Consider the following 22352-nt stretch of genomic DNA (forward strand, 5'->3'; position numbering starts at 1 on the left):
CTCATAAAGTGGAGGATTCACCAACACTACTTTTTTAAGCGGAGGCTGGATGGCTAGCAGTGGATTTCCTGCATTGGCAGGGGGTTTGACTAGATGACCTTTGAGGCCACTTTCAACGCTATGATTCTAAGGTGAAAGCACTGTGACAGATTATAAAATATAGTGTAAAACCACTTACCTGAGTATGTCCAAAGATGCCTTTTACTTGTCAATGCATCAGAATTAATGGGAGGGGGTTAAATTAAAGAAAATGAGTACTTTAACCATGCAATATTCTGCAATCTTTGTAAAGAAAAGACTGTAATGATACATCTCTTCCCCCTGTAATTGGCAGGGAGGAGCTTTGATCTTTGGGGAAGGAGCAATAAAACTCTCAAAGGAAATGCACCAGTTCTGGAGAGGGGGAGAGTGCAGCCGCCAAAGAACTAAAATGGTGTAAATAAAGAAAAAGTAAAATTCATGAAATGGTTGGAAGTAAAGATACCCTGTCTTTATTTTTACATTTCTATTTTATTATTTATTTGTTCATTAAATTTATGAGGCGCCTTATAGCTGAAGCTCCCAGGGTGATGTGCATAACAATAGCAAAACCCATAAAAGCCATGTTAAAACTAATAATAAAATACATTAACAAGCATTGTTTTGAAACCAGCAACAAAATCCAGCATTTAAAAGAGATTAATCACTGTGCAGATAAAAAAAACACAGATAGAGAAGATGATTTTAAAATGCAGCATTAGACAAATTAAACAATAAAGCAAGTGTCAGTTTAAAATACTGGTGCCAAAAAGTAAACAAAGTAGGTGTCATGTGGAACCTCTAAAGGAGAGGGCATTCCACAATTTGGGGGCCACTGCAGAAAGTAGGAGTACCCCCCCCCACCGAATCTCAGTGCATGGGGGAACTCAGCGTACTGCTCCTTTGCTTGAATGGCCGGAATGGGTGGAACCCACCTCAGCCTCTAAAGCAGAGATAAAGAACTTCTTTCAGCCCAATTTCAGAGAAGCTCTTAAGGGGTCACATTCTTGCGAATGGCAAGCCCAAAGGAAAAGGGGTAGAGCCAAAAATACCAGACCAACCAGCATATTTTAGCCTAAAGTTCTTACTGCCAGTAACTATGGCTTAGCAATTTCAGCTTTTTGGAATGGGGGGGGGGAAAACTGCACCAAAGCTAGGAAACCACCAAATGATCAGTGGTTGGTAGAAAGGGGTGGAGCTAGGAGAAGGGGCGGGGCTGTCTGCCCAGCCTGAGGTTGCACCCCTGCTCTAAAGAAACAATACAGAGTAAAATCAAAATGGTGAGTGGCAAAGACATGGAATTTGGGAACTGGGGAACTTCTGTCCCCAGCCAATAGGAATGGCACATGCACAGCCACATTCTGTAAAGCTATGACAATCAGAATCCACATTCATCATTTGGGATGGGAATGGCACAAGTTACAGTTTCTCAGAGACAAAATACTGCAGTTTAAGAACAGTGTAAGAAAAACCATTCTGGATTAGACCAAGGGGCCATCTAGTCCAGCATTCTGTTCCCACAGTGGCCAACCAGCTGTCCCAATGGGAAACCCACATGCAGGGCATGAGTGCAACAGCACCCTTGTACCCATGTTCCTCAGCAGCTGCTGTACATAGGCTTACTGTATCTGATATTGGAGGTAACACATATCTATTAGGAGTAGTAGCCATTGATAGCCTTCGCCTCCAGGAATGTATCTAACTCCCTTTTAAAGCCATTCAAATTGGTGGCCATCACTGTCTTGTGGTAGTGAATTCCATAGTTTAACAATGCTCTGTGTGAAGAAGTACTTCCTTTTATCAGTCCTGAATTCCCTACCAATCAGTTTCATGGGAAGAACCTGGGTTCTAGTATTTTGATAGAAGGGGGAAAATATGCCACCGTTTTTTATTAGTACTTCCTTTTAAATTGATCAATTATAATTTGCTGTTTAAATCTTTCTTAAAAACAACTTTTTACTGTTTTATTCCTACGTTCACCACTCTAGAATCCATTTTAGATATGGAGTGCTATATAAATATTGTAAATGAATAAATAAGTCTCCCTATCCACATTCTTCACACCATAATTTTGTAGGGCTATCCACCACCTTGGGGATGACCCCTCAATCCAAGCTCCCAAATTGGCCTCCGATGTGAGGGTGGGCTGTGCACAGCCCTATAATTTTGTACACCTCTATCATGTCTCCCCTTACTCATTTTTTCCTCCATACTAAAAAATCGCAGCTGCTGAACCCTTCCCTGATAGCCAGGAAAATGCAATATCTCAATCAAAGAAGCACTTACCTTGGGAAAAGATCTCAGGATCCTCTGGCACAGTGAATAATACATATATTTATTCTGGAAAATAAAAAATAACATCTCAGAAGATGTTAAATGTTGTTCATGTAATAGTGAAAGTCAAAACAGCCATTTTAAAAAATTAAATTGTTTATTGTGGTCCATATTGGCCTTTCATTTAACTTACAAACATAACATATTTAGCTACAGTTTAATGTCCCTTGTAAAGATGTACCTCAAATAGTTTCCACTGCTAAGCAGATACTTTTGTACAAATGAGGCTTTTTCATTTACTAAACATAGGCTTGGTGTGTGTTGTGCGAATAACAGATCTCCCTTCGCTTGTAAGACAGGAAGTAGTATCTAAATAGCCACCTTTCAAAAGGACTTTTGAAATTCTTTTCAGTGTTTTGAAATACTCTATGAATCAGCTGGCGAGAGAAGCAGAAGCATTTATGAGGAAGCTGGTAACAGGAAGCGTTCACTTGTGGCTTTCTGCAGTTTTAAGGAGCAGCCTATTGATTATTTTGCCCACCATCCCACACTCCCTGGACTGCAGCGAGCTCACCTATTTGTTTTGGAAAGACGATAATTTGCCATGCAGATCAGTGCCTCTGCATTCACCATTCGGAGCCATCCCAGCGTTTTCTCTAGTCTATAAAGCATGTTTGGGCGTGAAGCAGCCAGAAAGCACTAGGCGAGGAGGAGGCCGCCAGAGGGCCAGAAAGGAGGCAGCCAAGTACGCGTGAGCCCCACACCTCAGGGAGGAGACTTGATTGACAAGATGTCAGTGCTTACCCCTATCCTGACCCCTCCTAAGGTGAAGGACTACATGACCAGAGGTGAACGCTTTATCAAATGGGATGATGTGAGTACCAAAAGCTATTACTTTATTATTGGTTCACCACCTTGGGAGGACTTCTGTCATAAAAGCAGCTTTAAAATATATATATATTAAAAATATATATATTAGTGCGCTGTTGTATTGGGAGCTGCAACAGCCTTGGTATCTCCTGGGGAGCAGGAAATGGAAGGTTATGCACCATCTACCTAACCTGTGTGCAAGAATAAATGTATCCCCCAATGTTTGAAGGCAGTATAAAATGTGTGTACTTCTGTAAGGTATTAGAGTGGCCATGTGACCAACTTTACAGAACTCAGTGCACTGTTGAAAGAGCTGGACTTTTCTCTCTCCCCCTCATTTTTATTTTGCTGGTGTTATCATTGCATATATTTACTGAGGCTGACACTCATTTTGCACTCAGTGGAGTAAATGATGCAAAATGGCATTGTGAAGAAGGAGTAAATGCATCGTCCATACAGAAGTCCACAAAGCGGGCTGCATGTACAATAGCCCAACTTGTATGATTCTTCCAACTTCAACCAACCAAGAAAGAGATCTTGGGGTTCTGGTGAACAGTTCAATAAAAATGTCAACTCAGTGTGCGGCTGCTGTAAAAAAAGGCAAACTCCATGTTAGGCATAATTAGGAAAGAAATTGAAAATAAAACTGCCAATATCATATCATACTGCCCTTATATACATAGGGCATACATACATAGAATACAATGTACAGTTCTGGTCACTGCGCCTAAATAAAGACATTGTAGAGCTTATTTACATTTATTTATTACATTTATATAATGCCTCACAGCCAAAGCTGTCTGGGCAGTTTACAAAGGTTATAAACAGTGAACGTTAAAAACAAATATAAACATTTAAAACCATCAAAAGTATGAAAACAACAATATCCACGTAAAACAACTATTCTAGGGTCAGTTAAATATTTATCTATAAAAAGTGCAGAAAAGGGCAACTAAAATGATCAAAGGGCTGAGCATCTCCCCTACAGCTGGGACTATTTAGCTTGGGAAAAAGGCGAGTAAGGGGAGACATAATAGAGGTATACAAAATTATGCATGGTGGGGAGAATGTGGATAGGGAGACATTTTTCTCCCTCTCTCATAATTGCTGGGGAACATGGGTGGGAGTATGCTGGAGCACTTATGACCTGCTTATGGGTTTCCCTTCGACAGCCAGTCAGCTACTGTATGAACAGTGCTAGGGCTCTTCCACACGTCGTACTGAAAGCGCTTCTATCCGCCCCCAGTGCACCCCGAAAACGATCGTGTAGCTTGCCTGTAAAAGAGACGAGGAAGAGGCGTCCTTGCCGGCGCCGCCACCCAACTCCCTCCTCGCCCGCCGGGACGGAGAGCTCGGCAGAAGAAGGCGGGGTGGAGAGCTTCTTCCGCTCTCCACCCCGCCTTCTTCCACCGAGCTCTCCATCCGGGCGGGCGAGGAGGGAGGTGGGCAAGGACGCCTCTTCCTCGTCTCTTTTACAGGCAAGCTACACGATCGTTTTCGGGGTGCACTGGGGGCGGATGGAAGCGCTTTCAGTACGACGTGTGGAAGTGCCCCTAGATGGAGCCTTGGTCTGTTCCAGGATGGCTCTTCTTATGTTCCCTTTTGAAAAGGAGGGGAGGCGTCACGTGCATTAGACCATTCAGCAGCTGGGATTGAGATCTAGGGGGGATCTACACTATTGCTTTTAAAGCGCTTTAAAGCACTTTGAAAACATTTTGAAAACTGTATATGGAGGGTGTCCTGGGCCCCAAGAGTTGTCAAAACTGTTATAAAGCACTTTAAAGCAGTAGTGTAGATCCTCCCAGATCTCATGAGCGTGTGTTTTGAAACTTTTAAAGTTTAGTGGCTTGGGGAAAATCAGAAACAAAGGGCTTAGCTTGAAGAATATGTAAGATGTTTAAAAATGGTGTGGGAAAAATACCTGAATTAACAGTGGGTAGCACTGTGTTCTAATGCCCTGCGTGAAATCTCTGTCACTCAGAGTGAAAGCAAATGCATTGAAGGTGAGGCACAGGTGGTATGTTATGTCAGTAAAGCAGAACTATTTCAATTGTAGTGTGAATCCTAGTTGTTGGAGGTGTGGAGCTACCAGAGAACACCTTACCTGCATATGGGGTGGGTTTGCCCAGTGGTGCAAAGGTTTTGGGTCAGGTCTTTGCCTTTGCCAGTGAGGTCATACAACAAGATATAACACTATCTGCAAAACTGGGATTACAATCTCTTTATATGGACTCTAAGGCCATGGCTAGACCAGGCCTATATCCCGGGATCGTCCCTGTGCATCCAAATGACACACAGGGGATACCGGGAGCAGTCAGGGACAACCTCTCCATTTGCCTGAGATAATCCTTGGGTCTAGCTAAGGCCTAAAACACAAAGAAGAAACAACAAGCTCCTGACTTTTTTTTCTGAACAGCAGCCAGGTTGGTCATAGCTGCTAATTGGAAATCAGCAAATGAACTTTTATTATTATTATTATTATTATTATTATTATTATTATTATTATTAATTATTATTATCCCGCCTTTTGCCCAATACTGATCCTCAAGGCGGCCTTACAAAATTTAAAACATATACATAGTAAACCTAGGAAAAGAAATGTACAAAAATTAAAAATTATACTTAAAGAAATACAATATTAAAACATTAAATGTTTAAAACAAATGACAATTTTACAAGACCTTAACATAGATGGAGGACCAGATAATTCTCCAAAGGCCTGCTGGAACAAACAAGTTTTTGCCTGCTTCCGAAAACTCATCAAGGAGGGAGCCAGCCTAGCTTCCCCGGGAAGAGAGTTCCAGAGCACTGGAGCAGCCACCGAGAAGGCCCTCTCCTATGTTAACTTTCTCTTAACCTATGGAAACAGAAAATGGAGAAACTCACTAAACACCTTCAGTTACAAAGCGGCCAAGTAGAAAGGGACATTTTTATGGAAAATATAATATCTATTTATTGTATTTGTGAATACTGCGAAGAATATACAACAACCTAAGACACACAGAACTCTATGTAGTGATCCTTTATGGTGGTGAATGATAACTTTATCAGATAATCTTGCTTGCATCAAATACAGATCCACAGTGATTAGAAAGACTGTAAAGAAATTGACCCACATGTGGTATATTTGGATTTGTTTCTGTTCGTTCTTACTTGGAAAAATTCAATTTAAAATGAACAAACCCTGTGTGTGTGCTAAGAGATGGTCTGGATAGCTTGTATGTACCCACCCCCCAAAGTATTACATAAGCCAGCTCTTAGTGTACACTCACGTACCTGCATTGTACACAAGAAAAGAGTGTAGTTCACGGATAGTGCACTCTGCTCCTGTTATGCACCTAAGATACTAAAAGTTGTATTAAATAAGAGAAGAAGATATTTGTGAATTTCTGATGCTTCCGTCCTTCTGCTTCCAACACCAAACAAACACGCCTTTGGTTTCTGCATGAGATCTCATGTTCAGAAAATTCTTGTAAGAAGACTGCTGCAAGTGAGCAGGATGGAGAAAACAATAAACTGATGAATGGTTTCCTTTTCTTGTCTGTTTGCTGGAGGCATATATGGGATAAGATCAAACTACACACTCTTGATCTTGCATGGTCCTTCCGCCTGCTTTTTACACATGGAAGTGGTGGCTGCAAAATCACATTTAAAACTATCCAGGGAAACACATATACAAAGGTGCCAGAACTTTTATGGAAAGCTTATTTATTATCTATGGAAACATCTTTCAAAAGTAAGTTAACAAAAGTCCTCACTTATCCTGCATAAATTGGCAACTAATTTAAAATATACACAAAGTAGATAAATTAATATCACACTTGGAATGAAACCTAAAGAGCAGTTTGTTTAAAATTATGTTACTTAAGAATATTGGCAAATAAGAAGTCCAGTGCGGTGCTATCGTACATCCATGGGCTCATCTCACCACAATTATGCCAAAAGGTACGGTCTCCTTCCTGTGCGTAGAGGCCTCTACTTTGGTGCACGGTCAATCATGGCTTTAACTTGTGCTGCCATGTGGTGCTTTAGAGGTTTAAGTGCATGTGTGCCAAGGTGTGACATGGCCAAAGGACCTCTCTGTGCACCTCCAAAGAATAATGTGGCAATATCTGTTAGTGACATTATTTACTCACTTCCTGCCTAGCAGACATTCCACATAGTTGGAATTCCAGGTCAAAACCTGACGTTTTGGTGGGATCCCAAACTGAACCTGTTCTGATTTGTTCTGGATCCCAAATGCACTCCTGAGTGTGTGTTTTTAAATGATAGGACTAAAGCAGGGAATGCATCACCGAAACGGGGACAAGGGAGGACACAGATTTGCATAAAAGTTGCATATGTTCATTTATATGCGTAGATGCAAATTTAGATATAATTACTATAATTTAAATAGGAATACAATACATCTCACACTAGTAGGGAAGACTGGGACCTGCGTGGTCATAGTCTGCAGGTGTACAGGTGCTGACTGTTGATGGGCAACTTCAAGGCCCTGCTGCTCTCCCTTCCTATGGGTCTTCAAACTGGACCTAGATTGGACAGCATTTCAAACAGTGGACTAATGTAGGACACAGGGCCACCCAATCGTACCAGCAGGGAAGTCATCTTAATATAAGTCGAAATCCCCTTTCTTGTAATCTGAACCAGTTAATGAAGTTCCTACCCTCTGGAGTAATAAGAATTTTTCCTCTTCATATATTTGAAGATAGTTACCACATCACCTCATAATAATATTTTCTTCAGGCTAAGCAAGGCCAAGTCCTTCAAACTTTCCTCAGAGGAACCTAGCCTAAAACAATTAAATAGGTACATATGGTAGTCAAGGAAGATACATTTGGAAGAAGTAAACTATATCATGTTTTAAAGGGTTTTTTTCTCCCTTGAGGACTTCTTAAGTTGAGGAATTCTCAAGTTGAAGAATTTTAAAAATTGTTGTTATTCTCGGATGCAACCAAAGCCACTAGTAGTTTCGGTGTGAGTACAATACAGTCCAAAGAGGGGAGTATCGCACAAGAAGTGTCTGGGCTGTTTGATACCTCTTCCTTGAGCAGCCTTCCACCCACTTTAGCTTAAAAGCTAAAACACTGACTCACCTGGAAACATCTTGAGGTGACATCTGTGTCTATTGCCACCGTCAGCTGACTCTGCAGATGTATGTTTCCTTCAGTGGAGATGACCACCTTTGCCCTTCAAGTCTAGATTATTCTACTGTGGCTATACTGGTTAAACAGAAAGCTCCTTAAAGCAGGTCCCATCATGGGCTCAGTCCTGCTGCATGTCATAAGTATTTGCTAAATTAAAACCAGTTGCAAGTCATGTAGGATGATGCCGAATGAGACTGAACTAGGGCTACCATATGAAAAGGAGGACAAGGATCCTGTATCTTTAACAGTTGTATAAAAAAGGGAATTTCAGCAGGTGTTATTTGTATGCATGCAACACCTGGTAAAATTCCCTTTTCATCACAACAGTTAAATCTGCAGGTGCCCTGCACTCTTTTGTATCTAGTCAAGAAGGCAGGGCTTGAACTGTTGTTATGAAGAAGGACTTTCACCAGATGCTGCATGCATACAAATGACACCTGCTGAAATTCCCTTTCCTATGCAACTATTTAAGATACAGAAGCCCTGTCCTCCTTTCCATATGGTCACCCTAGACTGAACACCTCAGAACAGAACAAGGGAGGCACCAGCCTCAGCTCCATATTGATTTCCAGTCCATCTCCAGTTCTAAATCAAAGTGTATGCTATCGAAGAAGACTGAATATTAACTAATTATGTCACTGTATAAGCCACTCATCAGAAACAGGACTCTTGGGGATTTAAAAACAAACACAATAAACAAGTGTCACCTGGCATTCCATCAGGCTGCCGCAGAGGGAGAGTTGGCAAACAGGGCCACCCCATCAGCTCACCTGAGAGAACAGCTCCATTTGGCTCCTGACCTCCCTGAGTAATGACCACCTCATTCCCAGGTGGTAATTTAAAGAACTTTGTATCTCTAAGTATTGCTGCCTACATTTGCTTGCTTTTGTCTCCATTCCCTGTTTTTATTTTTGATGCTGTCTTTCAGGTTGTAAGCCTGAGGGCAATGATTGTCTTTTTTTATTATTGATCTGAAAGCCACTCTGTGAGCCTTTTCAACTGAAAAGATGGGTAAAAATGCATCAAATAAATACAGTAATAAAAACAAAGCAATAAAACCACTGAATTACTGAAGCTTCGGCAAAAATAAATCCACTAAAATCCTTCAAACCTGATGAAAACATCACAATCCCGTCTTTTAGAGCAGCTTTCTGCAACCCAGTGCCATCCAGATATGATTGATTACAAATCCTATACAGTCTAGCTGGGAAATCATTAAAGAGCAGGAACAGGAATTATTTGCTGGACTGGATATTGAAGTAATTGGACATCTAGATTTTCCAATAGCTCTCCTGTTCTAAAAAATCCAGCATGAGGAAGAGAAATATTCTCTGAGCTTACTTCACCTTTCCTTTGTAAGCCTTGCATTTTCAGACAATGAAAACCAATTTTTGGAAGGGTGATACAAGGAAATCCCCAGAAAGTGGTGCTTTAGTATCTGTGGATACCAATTGGTTGAGGATACCATACTTTATATGTTATACTGTAAAATATACAAAATTCGAAGGGGAAAATATTTGAAGAAAAGCTTAGAGTTGGTAGTCCCTTATAGTGACATGGATAAAACTGAATATCTGTTGTCTAGCATAGTGAAGGCTGTTATGTTTCATATAGCCAAATTTGCTCTGACAGCCTCCCAACTAAGGCAAGCCTTTGAGGCTAATATGTTGGCTTAAGGATTTTGTATCTTTTGTATGATTGATGAATTGTAAATGTTTGGTTTGCTTGGTTGTAATTTGTTTCTTTTGGCTATAACCTATAATTGGTTGCCTAATAAACTTGATTTGGATTACAAATACTATCATCCCCAACCAACAAGTTTATCAGTCTGCTGGCTGGGGCTGATAGATAGGGCCAGATTGTTAGGCTGTAATTTGGGTAGGATGTAATTTAGGATTTTTGCATATTTCCCCCACACATCTGTATTTCCAGCTCATTACTTGTGGGCTCCAGTTTTCATAACACCGAATTTGCACAACATAATCCTCTAATAAATCTGCTACATTGTGATTTTGAAATTTGGAAGAGTCCGCTTTATTTTCTGCTGAAATAAATTTGCAGATAGAATTCAGGAAAATTCCACGCCAAATAGATCTATATCGATAGCCCTATGCAGGTATTCGCCTGCTCATGAGTAGGGCAAAACTGTGTAGGGAACGTGGGCGAACACGTAAGCCCTACCCCGAATGTCCCTGCATGCCCATTGTCTGGTTAGACTTCTATGTGTTAAGTGCAAACTCCTGCATCAGGCTCAGATCTGGATGTGAAGAATTTTCTGACAATGAAGGAGATGGTCAGGAATAAGGTTAATGCAATACAGCCACCCAAAAAAATTGCAGGAATGTTTGTACTCCTTTAATAAGGGATACTTCCCCTGTTTAACTGAACAGCACTTCCTAAATATGTATGGAAATAAGTCGAAAAGGACGGGATGGAAGCTTAACATTCATCCAATCCAGCTGATGCACAGATGTAAAACGTCCTGTGTCTTTCACTCCCTCATTCCCTCACTCACAGATACATCAAGACACATAAATGAATGTTTCTAATCTATTTCCTTTTTTTTGGTTTTGCTAGGATTCCACAAATGCTTCTCCTGTCATTCTACGGGTAGATCCAAAGGGATTTTATCTATATTGGACCTTTCAGAGTAAGGTAAGTCATGACCCTTAGGTTCAAGTAGAGATGTCATCAAAGAAGCCCTAATCTTTGAAGGCCCAAATACACAGGGCAGCTGAACAGACCTATGGAGCTGCCATATGCTAAATCAGACCTCTGGTCCATCTAAGCCCAATCTACTGTCTTCTGATGGGCAGTGAATGTCCAAGGTCTTAGAGTAGGGCTGAGAAACCTCTTTCAGCCCAAGGATCAAATTCAGTTTTGGAGAATCTCTTAGGGGACCACATTCAGTGATGTGTGGAACAGAAGGCAAAAGGGGGTGGGGCCAAAACACAAACAATACCTGCATGTTGTAGCTTAATCCTCTCATTTCCAGTAACTACTATGCCTTCGCAGAAGCATTTCAACCTTCCCCACTATGATGAGATATATTATATCATTTGCCTTCCTTTTTAGATTACATCTAGCTGTGCATCTACATCTATAAATTAGCATATGCAGCTTATATGCAAATCTGTGTCATCTTTCAGGGGCAGGGCAATGCTGGGTTTACATTACATGCATTTTATGTAACATGAAATTTCAGTCTCAGGCAGAGGTCACATTCCTAGCCTAGTGTAAGCTGAAGTGGCAATATGAAAAAAGCCCAACCCTCCCTTGATATAGAGATTTATGGCAACTATTTACCAGTCGCCAACACCCCATTCCTTAAGATGATGGTGTTGTCTTAAGTGCAGGTGCTCTTGGATGAAACTGATTATCTGGATCCATTCCAGTCTGGGTTCAGGACCAGTTTTGGGATAGAATTGGCCTTGATCACCCTGATGGATGACCTTCTTCAGGAGAGTGGCAGGGGAGTGTGACCCTGTTACTACTTCTTGATCTCTCATTGGCTTTTGATACCATTGACCATGGTATCCTCCTGGACCTCCTCTGTGAGTTGGGAATTGGAGGCACTGTTCTACAGTGGTTCAATTCATACTTGAGGGGTCAGTTCCAGAGAATACATTGAGACCTCTGTCCCATTGCAGTTAAACTGTGGGGTGCCACAGGGCATCGTCTTTCCCCCAATATTATTTAATATCTATATGAAACCATTGGGAGTGGTCATCGGGAGATTTGGGGTATGGTGTCACCAGTATGCTGATGACACCCAGCTCTATTTCTCTGTAACATCTGAACAGACCATACACATTCTAAACTGGTGCCTAGATACAGTTATGGCTTAGATGGGGCCCTGCAAACTGAAGCTGAATCCTGATAAGACAGAGACCCTATGGGTTAGTGGTTCCCAAGTCCAATATTTGGGTGTTTGCTTATTCTGAGTGGGATTGCACTCCCTTTAAAGGAGCAGCTCCATAGTTTGGGGGTGCTCCTGAATCCATCTTTATCACTGGAGGCCCAGATGGCTTTAGTGGTCCAGAACACCCATTACCAGCTTCAGTTGGTACACCAACTATGCCCATTCCTGGTGATAGCCAGCGATCCGTGCACTGGTAACCTCACAATTAGACTACTGCAATGCGCTCTATGTGGGGCTGCCCTCATGCGTGGTTCAGAAGCTGAAACTAGTGCAAAATACAGTAGCTAGGGTGCTCCCAGCTATGCTCACGTAACACCTGTGTTGAAAGAACTGCACTGGCTGCCTGTTAGTTACCAAGCCACATACAAAGTTATGTTACTGTCATATAAAGCCCTAAACAACTTGGGACCAGGATACCTAGCAGACATCTTCCCTTATAGGTACCAGGCGACCTTTAAGATCAGCAGAGGTGGTCCTGCTGGTCATTCCGAAATGGATGGAATGTTGCTATGAAGTACAGAGAAGGCAGGACTTCTCTGTAGTGGCACCCACCATTTCAAAAACCCTCCCTCATGTAGTTCAGAAAATGTGGCACCTTTTAAATGCCTCTTGAAGACACATTTGTTCACCCAGTCATCCCCTGGTTAGTAAGTAAATTAATTATGTCACTCCAGTTTACTGCTCCTTTATTGTAGTTGGAAGTCTTTTAATGCTGTGCTTTAATACTGTGTTTTAATATTATATTTTAATGTTGTGAACTCCTGAGAGATTCCATTATATTCAGTGGAAGGAGTGTGAATTATCTGGTAACCACGAACATCTGCGGAGCATTCGGTCTTCCAGAGTGGAGATTCACCACTTCCAAACCCATCAAAGAAACTCAGAGCAGAGACATGCCCAATCGGAACTTCTAAAGTCTCCATAATTATTTGACTGCTTTTCAGGAGTCAACGCTGTAACTCCATATTTGGAAGACATTGAGTGAGGTGAGGGGTAGCTAACAAATTAAGAATAGCCACAACGCTGTCTCTGATCGTGTTCTCCTAAAATCTCAGTATTCAGAGGAGTAGGAAATATTAACTAGCTGCTGATTCTGGCTGTGGGGGGAGGAGGAGAGGGAGCTTGGACTCATAGAAATCAATCATCCACATTTCCACAGTGTCAAAGTGCTGGGCTGGCTGGCATGGTGAGTGAGAAAGCTTCTACACCTGAGTCAGGCACAGGCAGGCATTTTATTTCAGTGCCTGGGCTTCTAGTGCAGGAAGGGGTCCTTCCAATGGATCTGAAGGACAGCAGGTTGGAGAAGGCTGGAGTGGTGATTTTTTTAAAAAAAATCCTTAAAAACAAGGGATAAACTGATCTGATTCAAATGGCATCGATAAAGCCCTTCTTAAGAGCTATTACCTTGCTAAGTTTCATCTCTTTACCTATAAAAATTACACAGATGTAAGCATTTTTGTAATTTCCATTTAAAAACTCCTAAAAAATCAAAGCATGAATTGATCTAATTCAAACTTGGCAGGAGAGCTGTCACTGTGCCAAGTTTTATCTCTTTCTCCTCACCTCTCATTCTTTCTTACTGTCAACGATGTCACGCTTACTCCGGTCAAGGAAGCTCGTAGTCTTGGCTTTATATTTGACTCCTCGCTCTCCTTTACTCCTCACATCGAGGCAGTAGCTAAATCCTGTCGTTTCTTCCTATATAATATTGCCAGGATTCGACCATTTTTGTCTGTCTCTTCTGCCAAGACTCTCGTTCACGCACTGGTTATCTCTCGGCTGGACTACTGCAACCTTCTTCTCTCTGGCCTTCCTTCGTCTCACATCAGTCCGATGGTCTCTGTCCACCACTCTGCCGCTAAGATCATCTTCCTGGCCCGCCGCTCTGACCATGTCACTCCACTTCTGAAATCTCTTCATTGGCTTCCAATTCACTCCAGAATCCAATATAAACTTCTCCTGCTGACCTTCAAAGCTTTTCACGGTCTAGCTCCTGCCTATCTCTCCTCTCTCATCTCACACTATTGCCCCGCTCGTGCTCTTCGTTCCTCTGATGCCATGTTTCTCACCTGCCCAAGGATCTCTACTTCCCTTGCTCGGCTTCGTCCATTTACTTCTGCTGCCCCTTACGCCTGGAATGCTCTTCCAGAACACTTGAGAACTACCAACTCAATCACAGCTTTTAAAACTCAGCTAAAAACTTTTCTTTTCCCTATAGCTTTTAAATATCGAGTTTGTTCTGACTCTATACTGTTAGCCTCACCCTACCCGGTGCCTGTTTACACTTCCCCGTGCCTGTTTGCATTCTCTTTCCCTCCTTATTGTTTACTACAACTTTATTAGATTGTAAGCCTATGCAGCAGGGTCTTGCTATTTACTGTGTAATCTGTACAGCACCATGTACATTGATGGTGCTATATAAATAAATAAATAAATAAATAATAATAATAATAATAATAATAATAATAATAATAAATATGAGGGAGCTGTAAGCATTTCTATTAATACCAGTTACCCGAATACTGAACAGTTATTCAACTGGAGAGAGGGGCAGAGAATCTGCCAAAACTGAGGCAGAGAATCACCTCTACGGAGCTGCAGATCAAATTTCGAGGCAGAGAAGACCCACTTTGCACACTCCTACTCAGTGGTATATAAAATAAATAAAATTTAAATAAAGCAGACTGGATCTAGAAAGTGAAAGTCTTAGCAAACTTTACTGAATCATAAACAGATAGACTCCTGGCTAAACAGTAGATTAAATTAGGCCAGGTTTCTAACAGAATGAAACCACTACTACCACAAAACATAGGGGACATGCTAATTTTTTATACACCAAAAAACCCAGCAACAACATCAGGCTCTATGGAAAATTATTTGGCTCTGCCTGGCTGCTAGGCAACATTCTCCCACCCCCTTTTGCACCCAAGTCTCTCTGATGCATCCAGAGCTGTTATTTAGCTCTGCACCCTATCGCTTATAATAACTGCTTTAAGACTAAGGCAGGGTCTCCAGTGCAGTGCCCAGATGTGGCAAATCAGGGCCAAGAATGAATGTTCGTTATGTGGAGATGGGGTGATTTAGAACTTCACTAGAAATAATGCACAGGAAAAGGAAGAACTTCTTTCTTCCTCTGTGCAAAGAGGGGGAAAATGCAGCAAGAAGGAGCTAGCAAGCTTGCTTTGGGAAGTTTTGCTTGTTTAGTTCTGCTTTCCAGTTAAGTCAGAAATTGTGGTCCCAGATTGCTTCCTCCTAGCCCAGGCTTCCCCAACCTGGTACCCTGCAGATGTTTTTGGACTGCAACCCCCAGGATTCTTGACCATTGGCTGTGCTGGCTGGGGCTGATTGGAGCTGAAGTCTAAAATATCTGGAGGGCACTAGGTTGGGGAAGGCTGTGCCCAGCTTGACCAGTAACTGCAACTCAAGAATAAGACAACTTTAGAAGACTATAGCAGGATAGGGTGGCCAATTACACATGGCCAAAAGAAAGGAAATGCACCACCCAAAAAGAGAACACTGATTTGCATATGCTAATTCATATGTCTATATGCCAATTTAGAAATAATTGCTGTAACTGAAATACCGGTACAATACATCTCACCATCGTGGAGGAGATTGGCTGTGTGACCTTTGTGCCTCAATCTTCAGTCAGTGTGCTAACTGCGAGCGGGCAGCTTCGAGGCCCTCGCCTCCTCTTCCTCCTTACAGTTCTTTATCTTTAAGCTAGGATTGGACAGGAGAGGCCTTCAAACACAGTGCTCAGTAAAGTAAGACATGTGGCCATCCGAAAGCTGTAACTGTGCACAGTACCAGTCGAAGGGCCTGGAAACTTGTGATTGTTCACCTAGTCTCATAAGAACAGGAGACGATCCTGACTGGATCAGTTCTGCCTAGCTACAGAATTCCACCATGGCCAACCAGATGTTTCCTGGGAGCTCACCAATAGGGCATGAATCCCTCAGCACTAGGGTGACCATATGAAAAGGAGGACAGGGCTCCTGTATCTTTAACAGTTGCATAGAAAAGGGAATTTCAGTAGGTGTCATTTGTATATATGGAGATCCTGGTGAAATTCCCTCTTCATCACCACAGTTAAAGCTGCAGGAGCTATACTAGAGTGACCAGATTTAAAAGAGGGCAGGGCACCTGCAACTTTAACTGTTGTGATGAAGAGGGAATTTCACCAGGTTCACCATATATACAAATGACACCTTCTGAAATTCACTTTTCAATACAACTGTTAAAAATACAGGAGCCCTGTCCTCCTTTTCGTATGGTTACCCTACAATAGCCCTACTTGTTGCTCCCAAATTGGTGGTATTCAGAGGTAACTGCCTCTGAACCTGGAGGCTCTATTTAGGTAAGGGTCACTATCCTCAAGTGCTTTCTAGGGATGCATGGGTATGCAGTGGTGCAGCAAAGAAAAGGGCTTCAGGGCTAAAGTGCAGGGTTCTATAGCCTTGCAGGGTGGGAAGACAGTGATCACTCAAAGAGCAGCATCTGATGGGGGCAGCAGCACACAGGTGTGGCATCAGCACCTGGGCTAGCATGGCCCCACTGGGGCTGCTGGAAGTGCCTGTCCTTGCCACAATATCCTTTCTTTCCCATTTTAAAGAAGATATTATAGTGGGCCACCATCTGGGCATTTATGTGGTTTCAGATACTCAATTAATTGTTTTTACTTTAAAAATGCATTATCTTCTTCCACAAATTAAATTTTGGTATCCAACAGTCCTTCATATAGAGGACTGTCCTCTGGAATGCAGAACGTCTGTTGATGTCACACATCTTGACCCAGGTGGAAAGTGCCAATTTCCCCTTCTTGTGTTAAATGAAAGCATGAAAGCAGAAGCACAATGCATGCATTTGTTTCAGAGGGTCTGTGAAGTAGCTCTGGTAAAGATACCTTTGCAGAGGGAACTTTAGAGTTAGGGACAGGTTTTCAAGAAGTGAAATATCTTACTGGCAGCTGGTGTCCACTGTGTGAACAGAATATTGGACAAGAGAGCCCCTTGGTCTAATCCAGCATGGCTTTTCCTAGGTTTGTTTGTTTGTTTGTTTGTTTGTTTGTTTGTTTGTTGCATTTATATACCGCCCCATAGCCGAAGCTCTCTGGGCAGTTTACAGAAAAACCTCTCATCTCCTTTTAACTTGGACATCTTTTATATTCTGTAGCCTGTAGTAGCTGCTGGTAAATGTATCATTAATACTCTCAAAGGCAGTGAGGGATTTTCCTGAGAGTAGTGAGAAAATGAATCTCATTTGCCTGGGAAATACAATCATCGCTGATTAGAATATTAAACAAAATAAACAAACCTGAGCGTAGAATGGTAGTTTGTTTAATTTCCCCCTTGGGAGAGGCCACTGGCTGGCTGGTTTCCCACTCACAAAGAGTGTTTGTGACCGAGCAAAGGTGAACTTAAAAGCTGTTGGGCAAGCTAACAAAAATCCCACCATAAACACAAATTTTGCATTCATAGGATGACTTTTTATTGTCCACAGATGGACAACAATGGACAAATGGTACATCAGAATGAGTTATCCATGTTGCTCTTCTGGGGATTGCCCCAAGAGCATGATTCATTCTAGTTCTTTCCTGTTATTCAGGTTACTAGTGTAAATGCCCTGTTGCCACTGGGTTAGTAGTGTGGGAGTAATTGGATAAAAATATGTTTGCTCGTTTCCATTCCAACTGGAAGAACTGTACACTTTTAAAGTACAACAAATAAACTGGCAAAAGGGGTAAACAAAACAAAATAAAAAATGTTCTTTTTAAAAGAGCATTTACGATTTCTTTAAGTTGAAAGGATAAACCTGCAGAAGGATAATTCCCAGGATTCTTTGCATGTCCCTTGGCAGAGGATCACTCCCCACCATCAACAATGCAAATGATTTGGGAGGGGGGTGGTTGAAGCTTCTTTTCCCATCTGATAAGCCTCTTGTCATCACCACCCACTGAAAACTCATAGCACAGCTCCAGATTCACCCCCAGCTGCGGATTGTCTGTGGCGATCGCATTCTTGCAGGCCTTCCTCTCCAAGCTGAGCTGGTTTCAGGGTAGCCCAGGATGTACCTGAGCAGGGCTGGGGAGAATGCGTTGTTGCTCATGCAAGTGCAGCACACAGATGGGTCTCCTCCTCAGCGGGCTCACTGGCTCTCCACTTAAGCACCACGTTGCTGCTGGCTGGCCTCAGCAGCTGGAGAGAACCCTGGGTGGGCCTCATCAGAGCCACCATGTCAGTTATGAGTAGCGGCAAAGTGTATCACGAGGTTTCTGTTGCCAGAGGAATAGGTGACTATTTCGTACGGAGCCAAGAAATACCGTGTTCTGCTATTAAAGCTCGAGCTTTGAACTTTTTCACAGTTTCAAAATTTTCTGCATGTCTACACTGCTCAAGCTTCATTTAAAAAAAAAAAAAGCTAAATTAGTCTGGTAGATATCTAGTAATAAGCCTTACACTACCATATTCTTATATAAGATTGTTGGCAGAAGTGTTTACATGGAAACTGTATACACACACACACACACACACACACACACGATTTACATGTATATGTCATGGGATTCCTTGGGATCTTTCAAAAGTCATCCTCTGAGAATCAGCCATTGTTTCTTTGTTGAAAAGCAGGCAGGGTTATGCAGGGGGAGACATTTTCAGTGGATAAGTGATAGTGGGAGGTGGTGATTAGAATTCCATACCTCTAGTTGCATTGCTGGCTGGGGCATGCTGGGAATTGTAGAACTTGCCTAAACATGCATAAGATTGTGCCCTAAGTTAGTTTAAAATACAAAAATGCACATGCTCAGGTTTTGTTTTGGTTTTTTTTAAAAAAAATTGGAGTTGGAAAACAATGTTGTTGTCATTGTTGTTGATAACAATGGAAAGTATACCATACCTAAACGGTTTCTGTAAAAGACAGAAACTGCAAATGATATTGTACAGTGAGCTTGAGCAGGAGTCTTTCCAAAGCAGCGTGAACCAATGATGTTATTGGACTGTATCCCCAATGGTTTCTTCTGAAGACCTTTCCCCCCAAGGCCATTGCCCTAGCAAACTCCTCTCTCAACAAACTTAATTGGTCATGACACTGCATAAGAGAACTCAGTGAAGGTTTTAAAAGGACCCTGATAAAGATAGTGCTGGGAGATAACATTTCAAAGTAATTCAGTCCCTGGCACAGACCTCTGTAGCAAAGTCAAAACTGATTTAGTTAACCACTTGCACTGGAGCTGGTGTGTGTGTGTGTGTGTGTGTGTGTGTGTGTGTGAGAGAGAGAGAGAGAGAGAGAGAGAGAGTGAGAGAGAGAGAGAGAGAGAGAGAGAGAGAGAGAGAGAGAGACGTCAGCTCCCATTTATACCGTTCACCTTGTTCTGGCCCTGCCACAATGGTCACCAGAATTCTTGGTAAGTTGTTCCAAGTTTTCATTAAAAAACGGAAATTGTGTATTGGAGTATGAGTTCACACTGATTCCCAACAGGACCGGCCCTGGCATTAGGTAAAGTGAGGCAGCCAACTCAGGTGGCAGATGCTGGGGAAGGACCTCCACTTCCCTTACTCGGCTTCGTCCTTTTTCTTCTGCTGCCCCTTACGCCTGGAACACTCTTCCAGAACACTTGAGAACTACAAACTCAATCACAGCTTTTAAAACTCAGCTAAAAACTTTTCTTTTCCCTATAGCTTTTAAATATTGAGTTTGTTCTGACTCTATACTGTTAGCTTCACCCTACCCGGTGCCTGTTTACACTTCCCTGTGCCTGTTTGCATTATCTTTCCCTCCTTATTGTTTACTACAACTTTATTAGATTGTAAGCCTATGCGGCAGGGTCTTGCTATTTACTGTGTAATCTGTACAGCACCATGTACATTGATGGTGCTATATAAATAAATAATAATAATAATAATAATAATAATAATAATAATAATAATAATAAGGTGTTGGTGGATAAGACCTATGGATGCTAGTCAGTCTGCCCTTTGCCTCCTAATCTACCTTGTTGTCCTCAGGTTATGGTGAGGAATGATGACCCATCTGCAGTGTTGAAGTAAGATTCAATTATTACTCAGGTCAACTTCTGTATGTGGAATGGGGTGTTTTGTAGGTTTTGTCCTACAAAACACCCCATTTTATCCTCCATCTCAGGCAGCAAGATGTCTTGGGCTGAGATGGGGCCCATACCTGACTAAGAATTCTTGCTTAGGGTTCCTTGGCTTTGTGCATGCATGCATGAGTCTTTGTAGGGGGGCAGCTGCAAGGCCCCCAACATCACACCTTCCCCAGGGACACAAACCCTCTGAGCCACCCTGATTTGCACCATGCAGAATGAATGAGAAAGAAAAGGGATTCCCATCCCCCCACCCACAAGAGTAGCTATCCTTATTTGCTGTATGTTTCCTGGGATGGCCCCATCTTGTTAAATGGCCGCATCTTGTTATATGGGAGTGTGAGAGAGGTTGGCTTTAAAGTGGGGAAATTGGCATGTTTGTACTGTGATTCTCCTCACCAGCTTTGAAATTTGATCTCCCAGCACTGCATTTCTTTGAATCTTCTTTTCTTTTCTTTTTCAAACCTTCATTAAGATTCCCTGTGCAGTGTTACGACCAATTAAGTTTGGTTTTCTGGGAGACATTTGCTAGGACCATTTGTGATATTCACAAGACAGCTGGTGAAAAATCAGATTGACATTTAGATTTAATGCAGTAATATTGGGGAAATCTCTATATAGTCCCTAATATTTTGCATAATATTATGTGGGAGCAGCTGTGATACTTAAAGTTAACAAGAACTCAAATTTTAGCAGGATATGTGTTGTATACATAGCTTTTATATAATACTGCCTCTGATCAACAACCTGATATTTGGTTAGCTATCTGATTTTCCTGCTCTGCACAGGTTGAATACAGAATTGCTTTGGGCATGTTCCTAATAGAACCTATTGGACTTTGCCACATAGAAAAGTCAGTAACATTTATGCAAATGCATTCTCTTTGAGCATACTCTTTGTGTATTAGAAGATCCCAGACACGATTAGGCTGCAGAGAGGAACGTATTTGTTAATGCAAGTGCTCCCACTTCCCTTCCAAATTACTCATGTCCTGAAGACTATTTTTTATTATTTTGCAGGAAATGGAATTTTTGGAGATAACAAGCATTCGAGACACTAGAATAGGGAAGTTTGCCAAGATGCCGAAGGTGAGTTTGTGGCATAATGTGTAGCGTCGTATGTGCTGAATTCAAGGGTCCTTCTAGATGAGGTTTTTATTGTGCAATCACTGTGCCTCCAAACACAGATTTCACTAAGAGTCCAAATGTCATTGTCTCCCATGTTTTCCACCTGCTTCTTCCAACTTTATTTTTACCACAAGAAATTTGTTCAGGAGGGAAAGATGGAATAGCTGCATATAATGCCTTTTGATTGGTAGCACTAGAAGCTGTCCATCTGGAAGCACCCCAAAACTGCTCATGCACACAGGTCTAACACAGCTCTGAGGTCACTTTAGCAACAGAAGCACAAGAATATAATTCTGCTATAATTCATTCCTCCTCCATCTCCTCTGCGTGGCACAAATAGATTATGCACAGGGTGAGGAGGCAAGGCCATCTACCCAGAGGTCTGGGCTATATTCACACTAGGTTTTGTGGATTATTAGTCTTCGTAAAGTCACACTAGGTTTTGTGGATTATTAGGGCCTATGTAGACATGACATGGTTGGTCTATGATTAGTACCTCTCTCCTCCTCCTTTTCCTTTGCTTTCTTTCTTTTTACTATTTTTCAGTTGCTTTGAACACTGGGGAAGTGGCACTTTGGGAGAGGTTTCTAACCCTTTTCTCCATCACCCCTTACCCAATCTAAATCTCCCCACCGAAAGCTGTGAGTAGGCTTTGGACCCCCCCCCCACACACCTTTTTTCTCCCTCAGAACTAATAGCAGCTTCAGGGAAGGGGGAGATCCTAATCACAGGTCTTCCACATCACATCTAGTTTGGTCTTTAGTATTTACCTTTAACCTTAAGAACATAAGAAGATCCATCTAATCCAGCACTCTGTTCACACAGTGGCCAACCAGCTGTTGACCAGGAACCCACAAGCAGAATACGGGTGCAACAGAACCCTACTGACC

At 42.0% G+C, this 22352-nt stretch overlaps 1 protein-coding gene across 1 annotated transcript in view; it reads left to right on the top strand.

The window, feature by feature from the left end:
• The first annotated feature begins 3082 nt into the window (after positions 1–3082).
• Positions 3083–22352, top strand: part of PLCB2 (phospholipase C beta 2) — a 73985-nt gene continuing 54715 nt past the window's right edge. Inside the window, exons 1-3 of the mRNA XM_063118874.1 lie at positions 3083–3166; positions 10887–10964; positions 21355–21423. Coding sequence (XP_062974944.1) covers positions 3083–3166; positions 10887–10964; positions 21355–21423 — 231 coding nt within the window. The remainder of the gene's footprint in view (positions 3167–10886; positions 10965–21354; positions 21424–22352) is intronic.

This window comes from Elgaria multicarinata, chromosome 2, assembly GCF_023053635.1.
Source record: "Elgaria multicarinata webbii isolate HBS135686 ecotype San Diego chromosome 2, rElgMul1.1.pri, whole genome shotgun sequence".
In the NCBI taxonomy this organism is placed as follows: domain Eukaryota; kingdom Metazoa; phylum Chordata; class Lepidosauria; order Squamata; family Anguidae; genus Elgaria; species Elgaria multicarinata.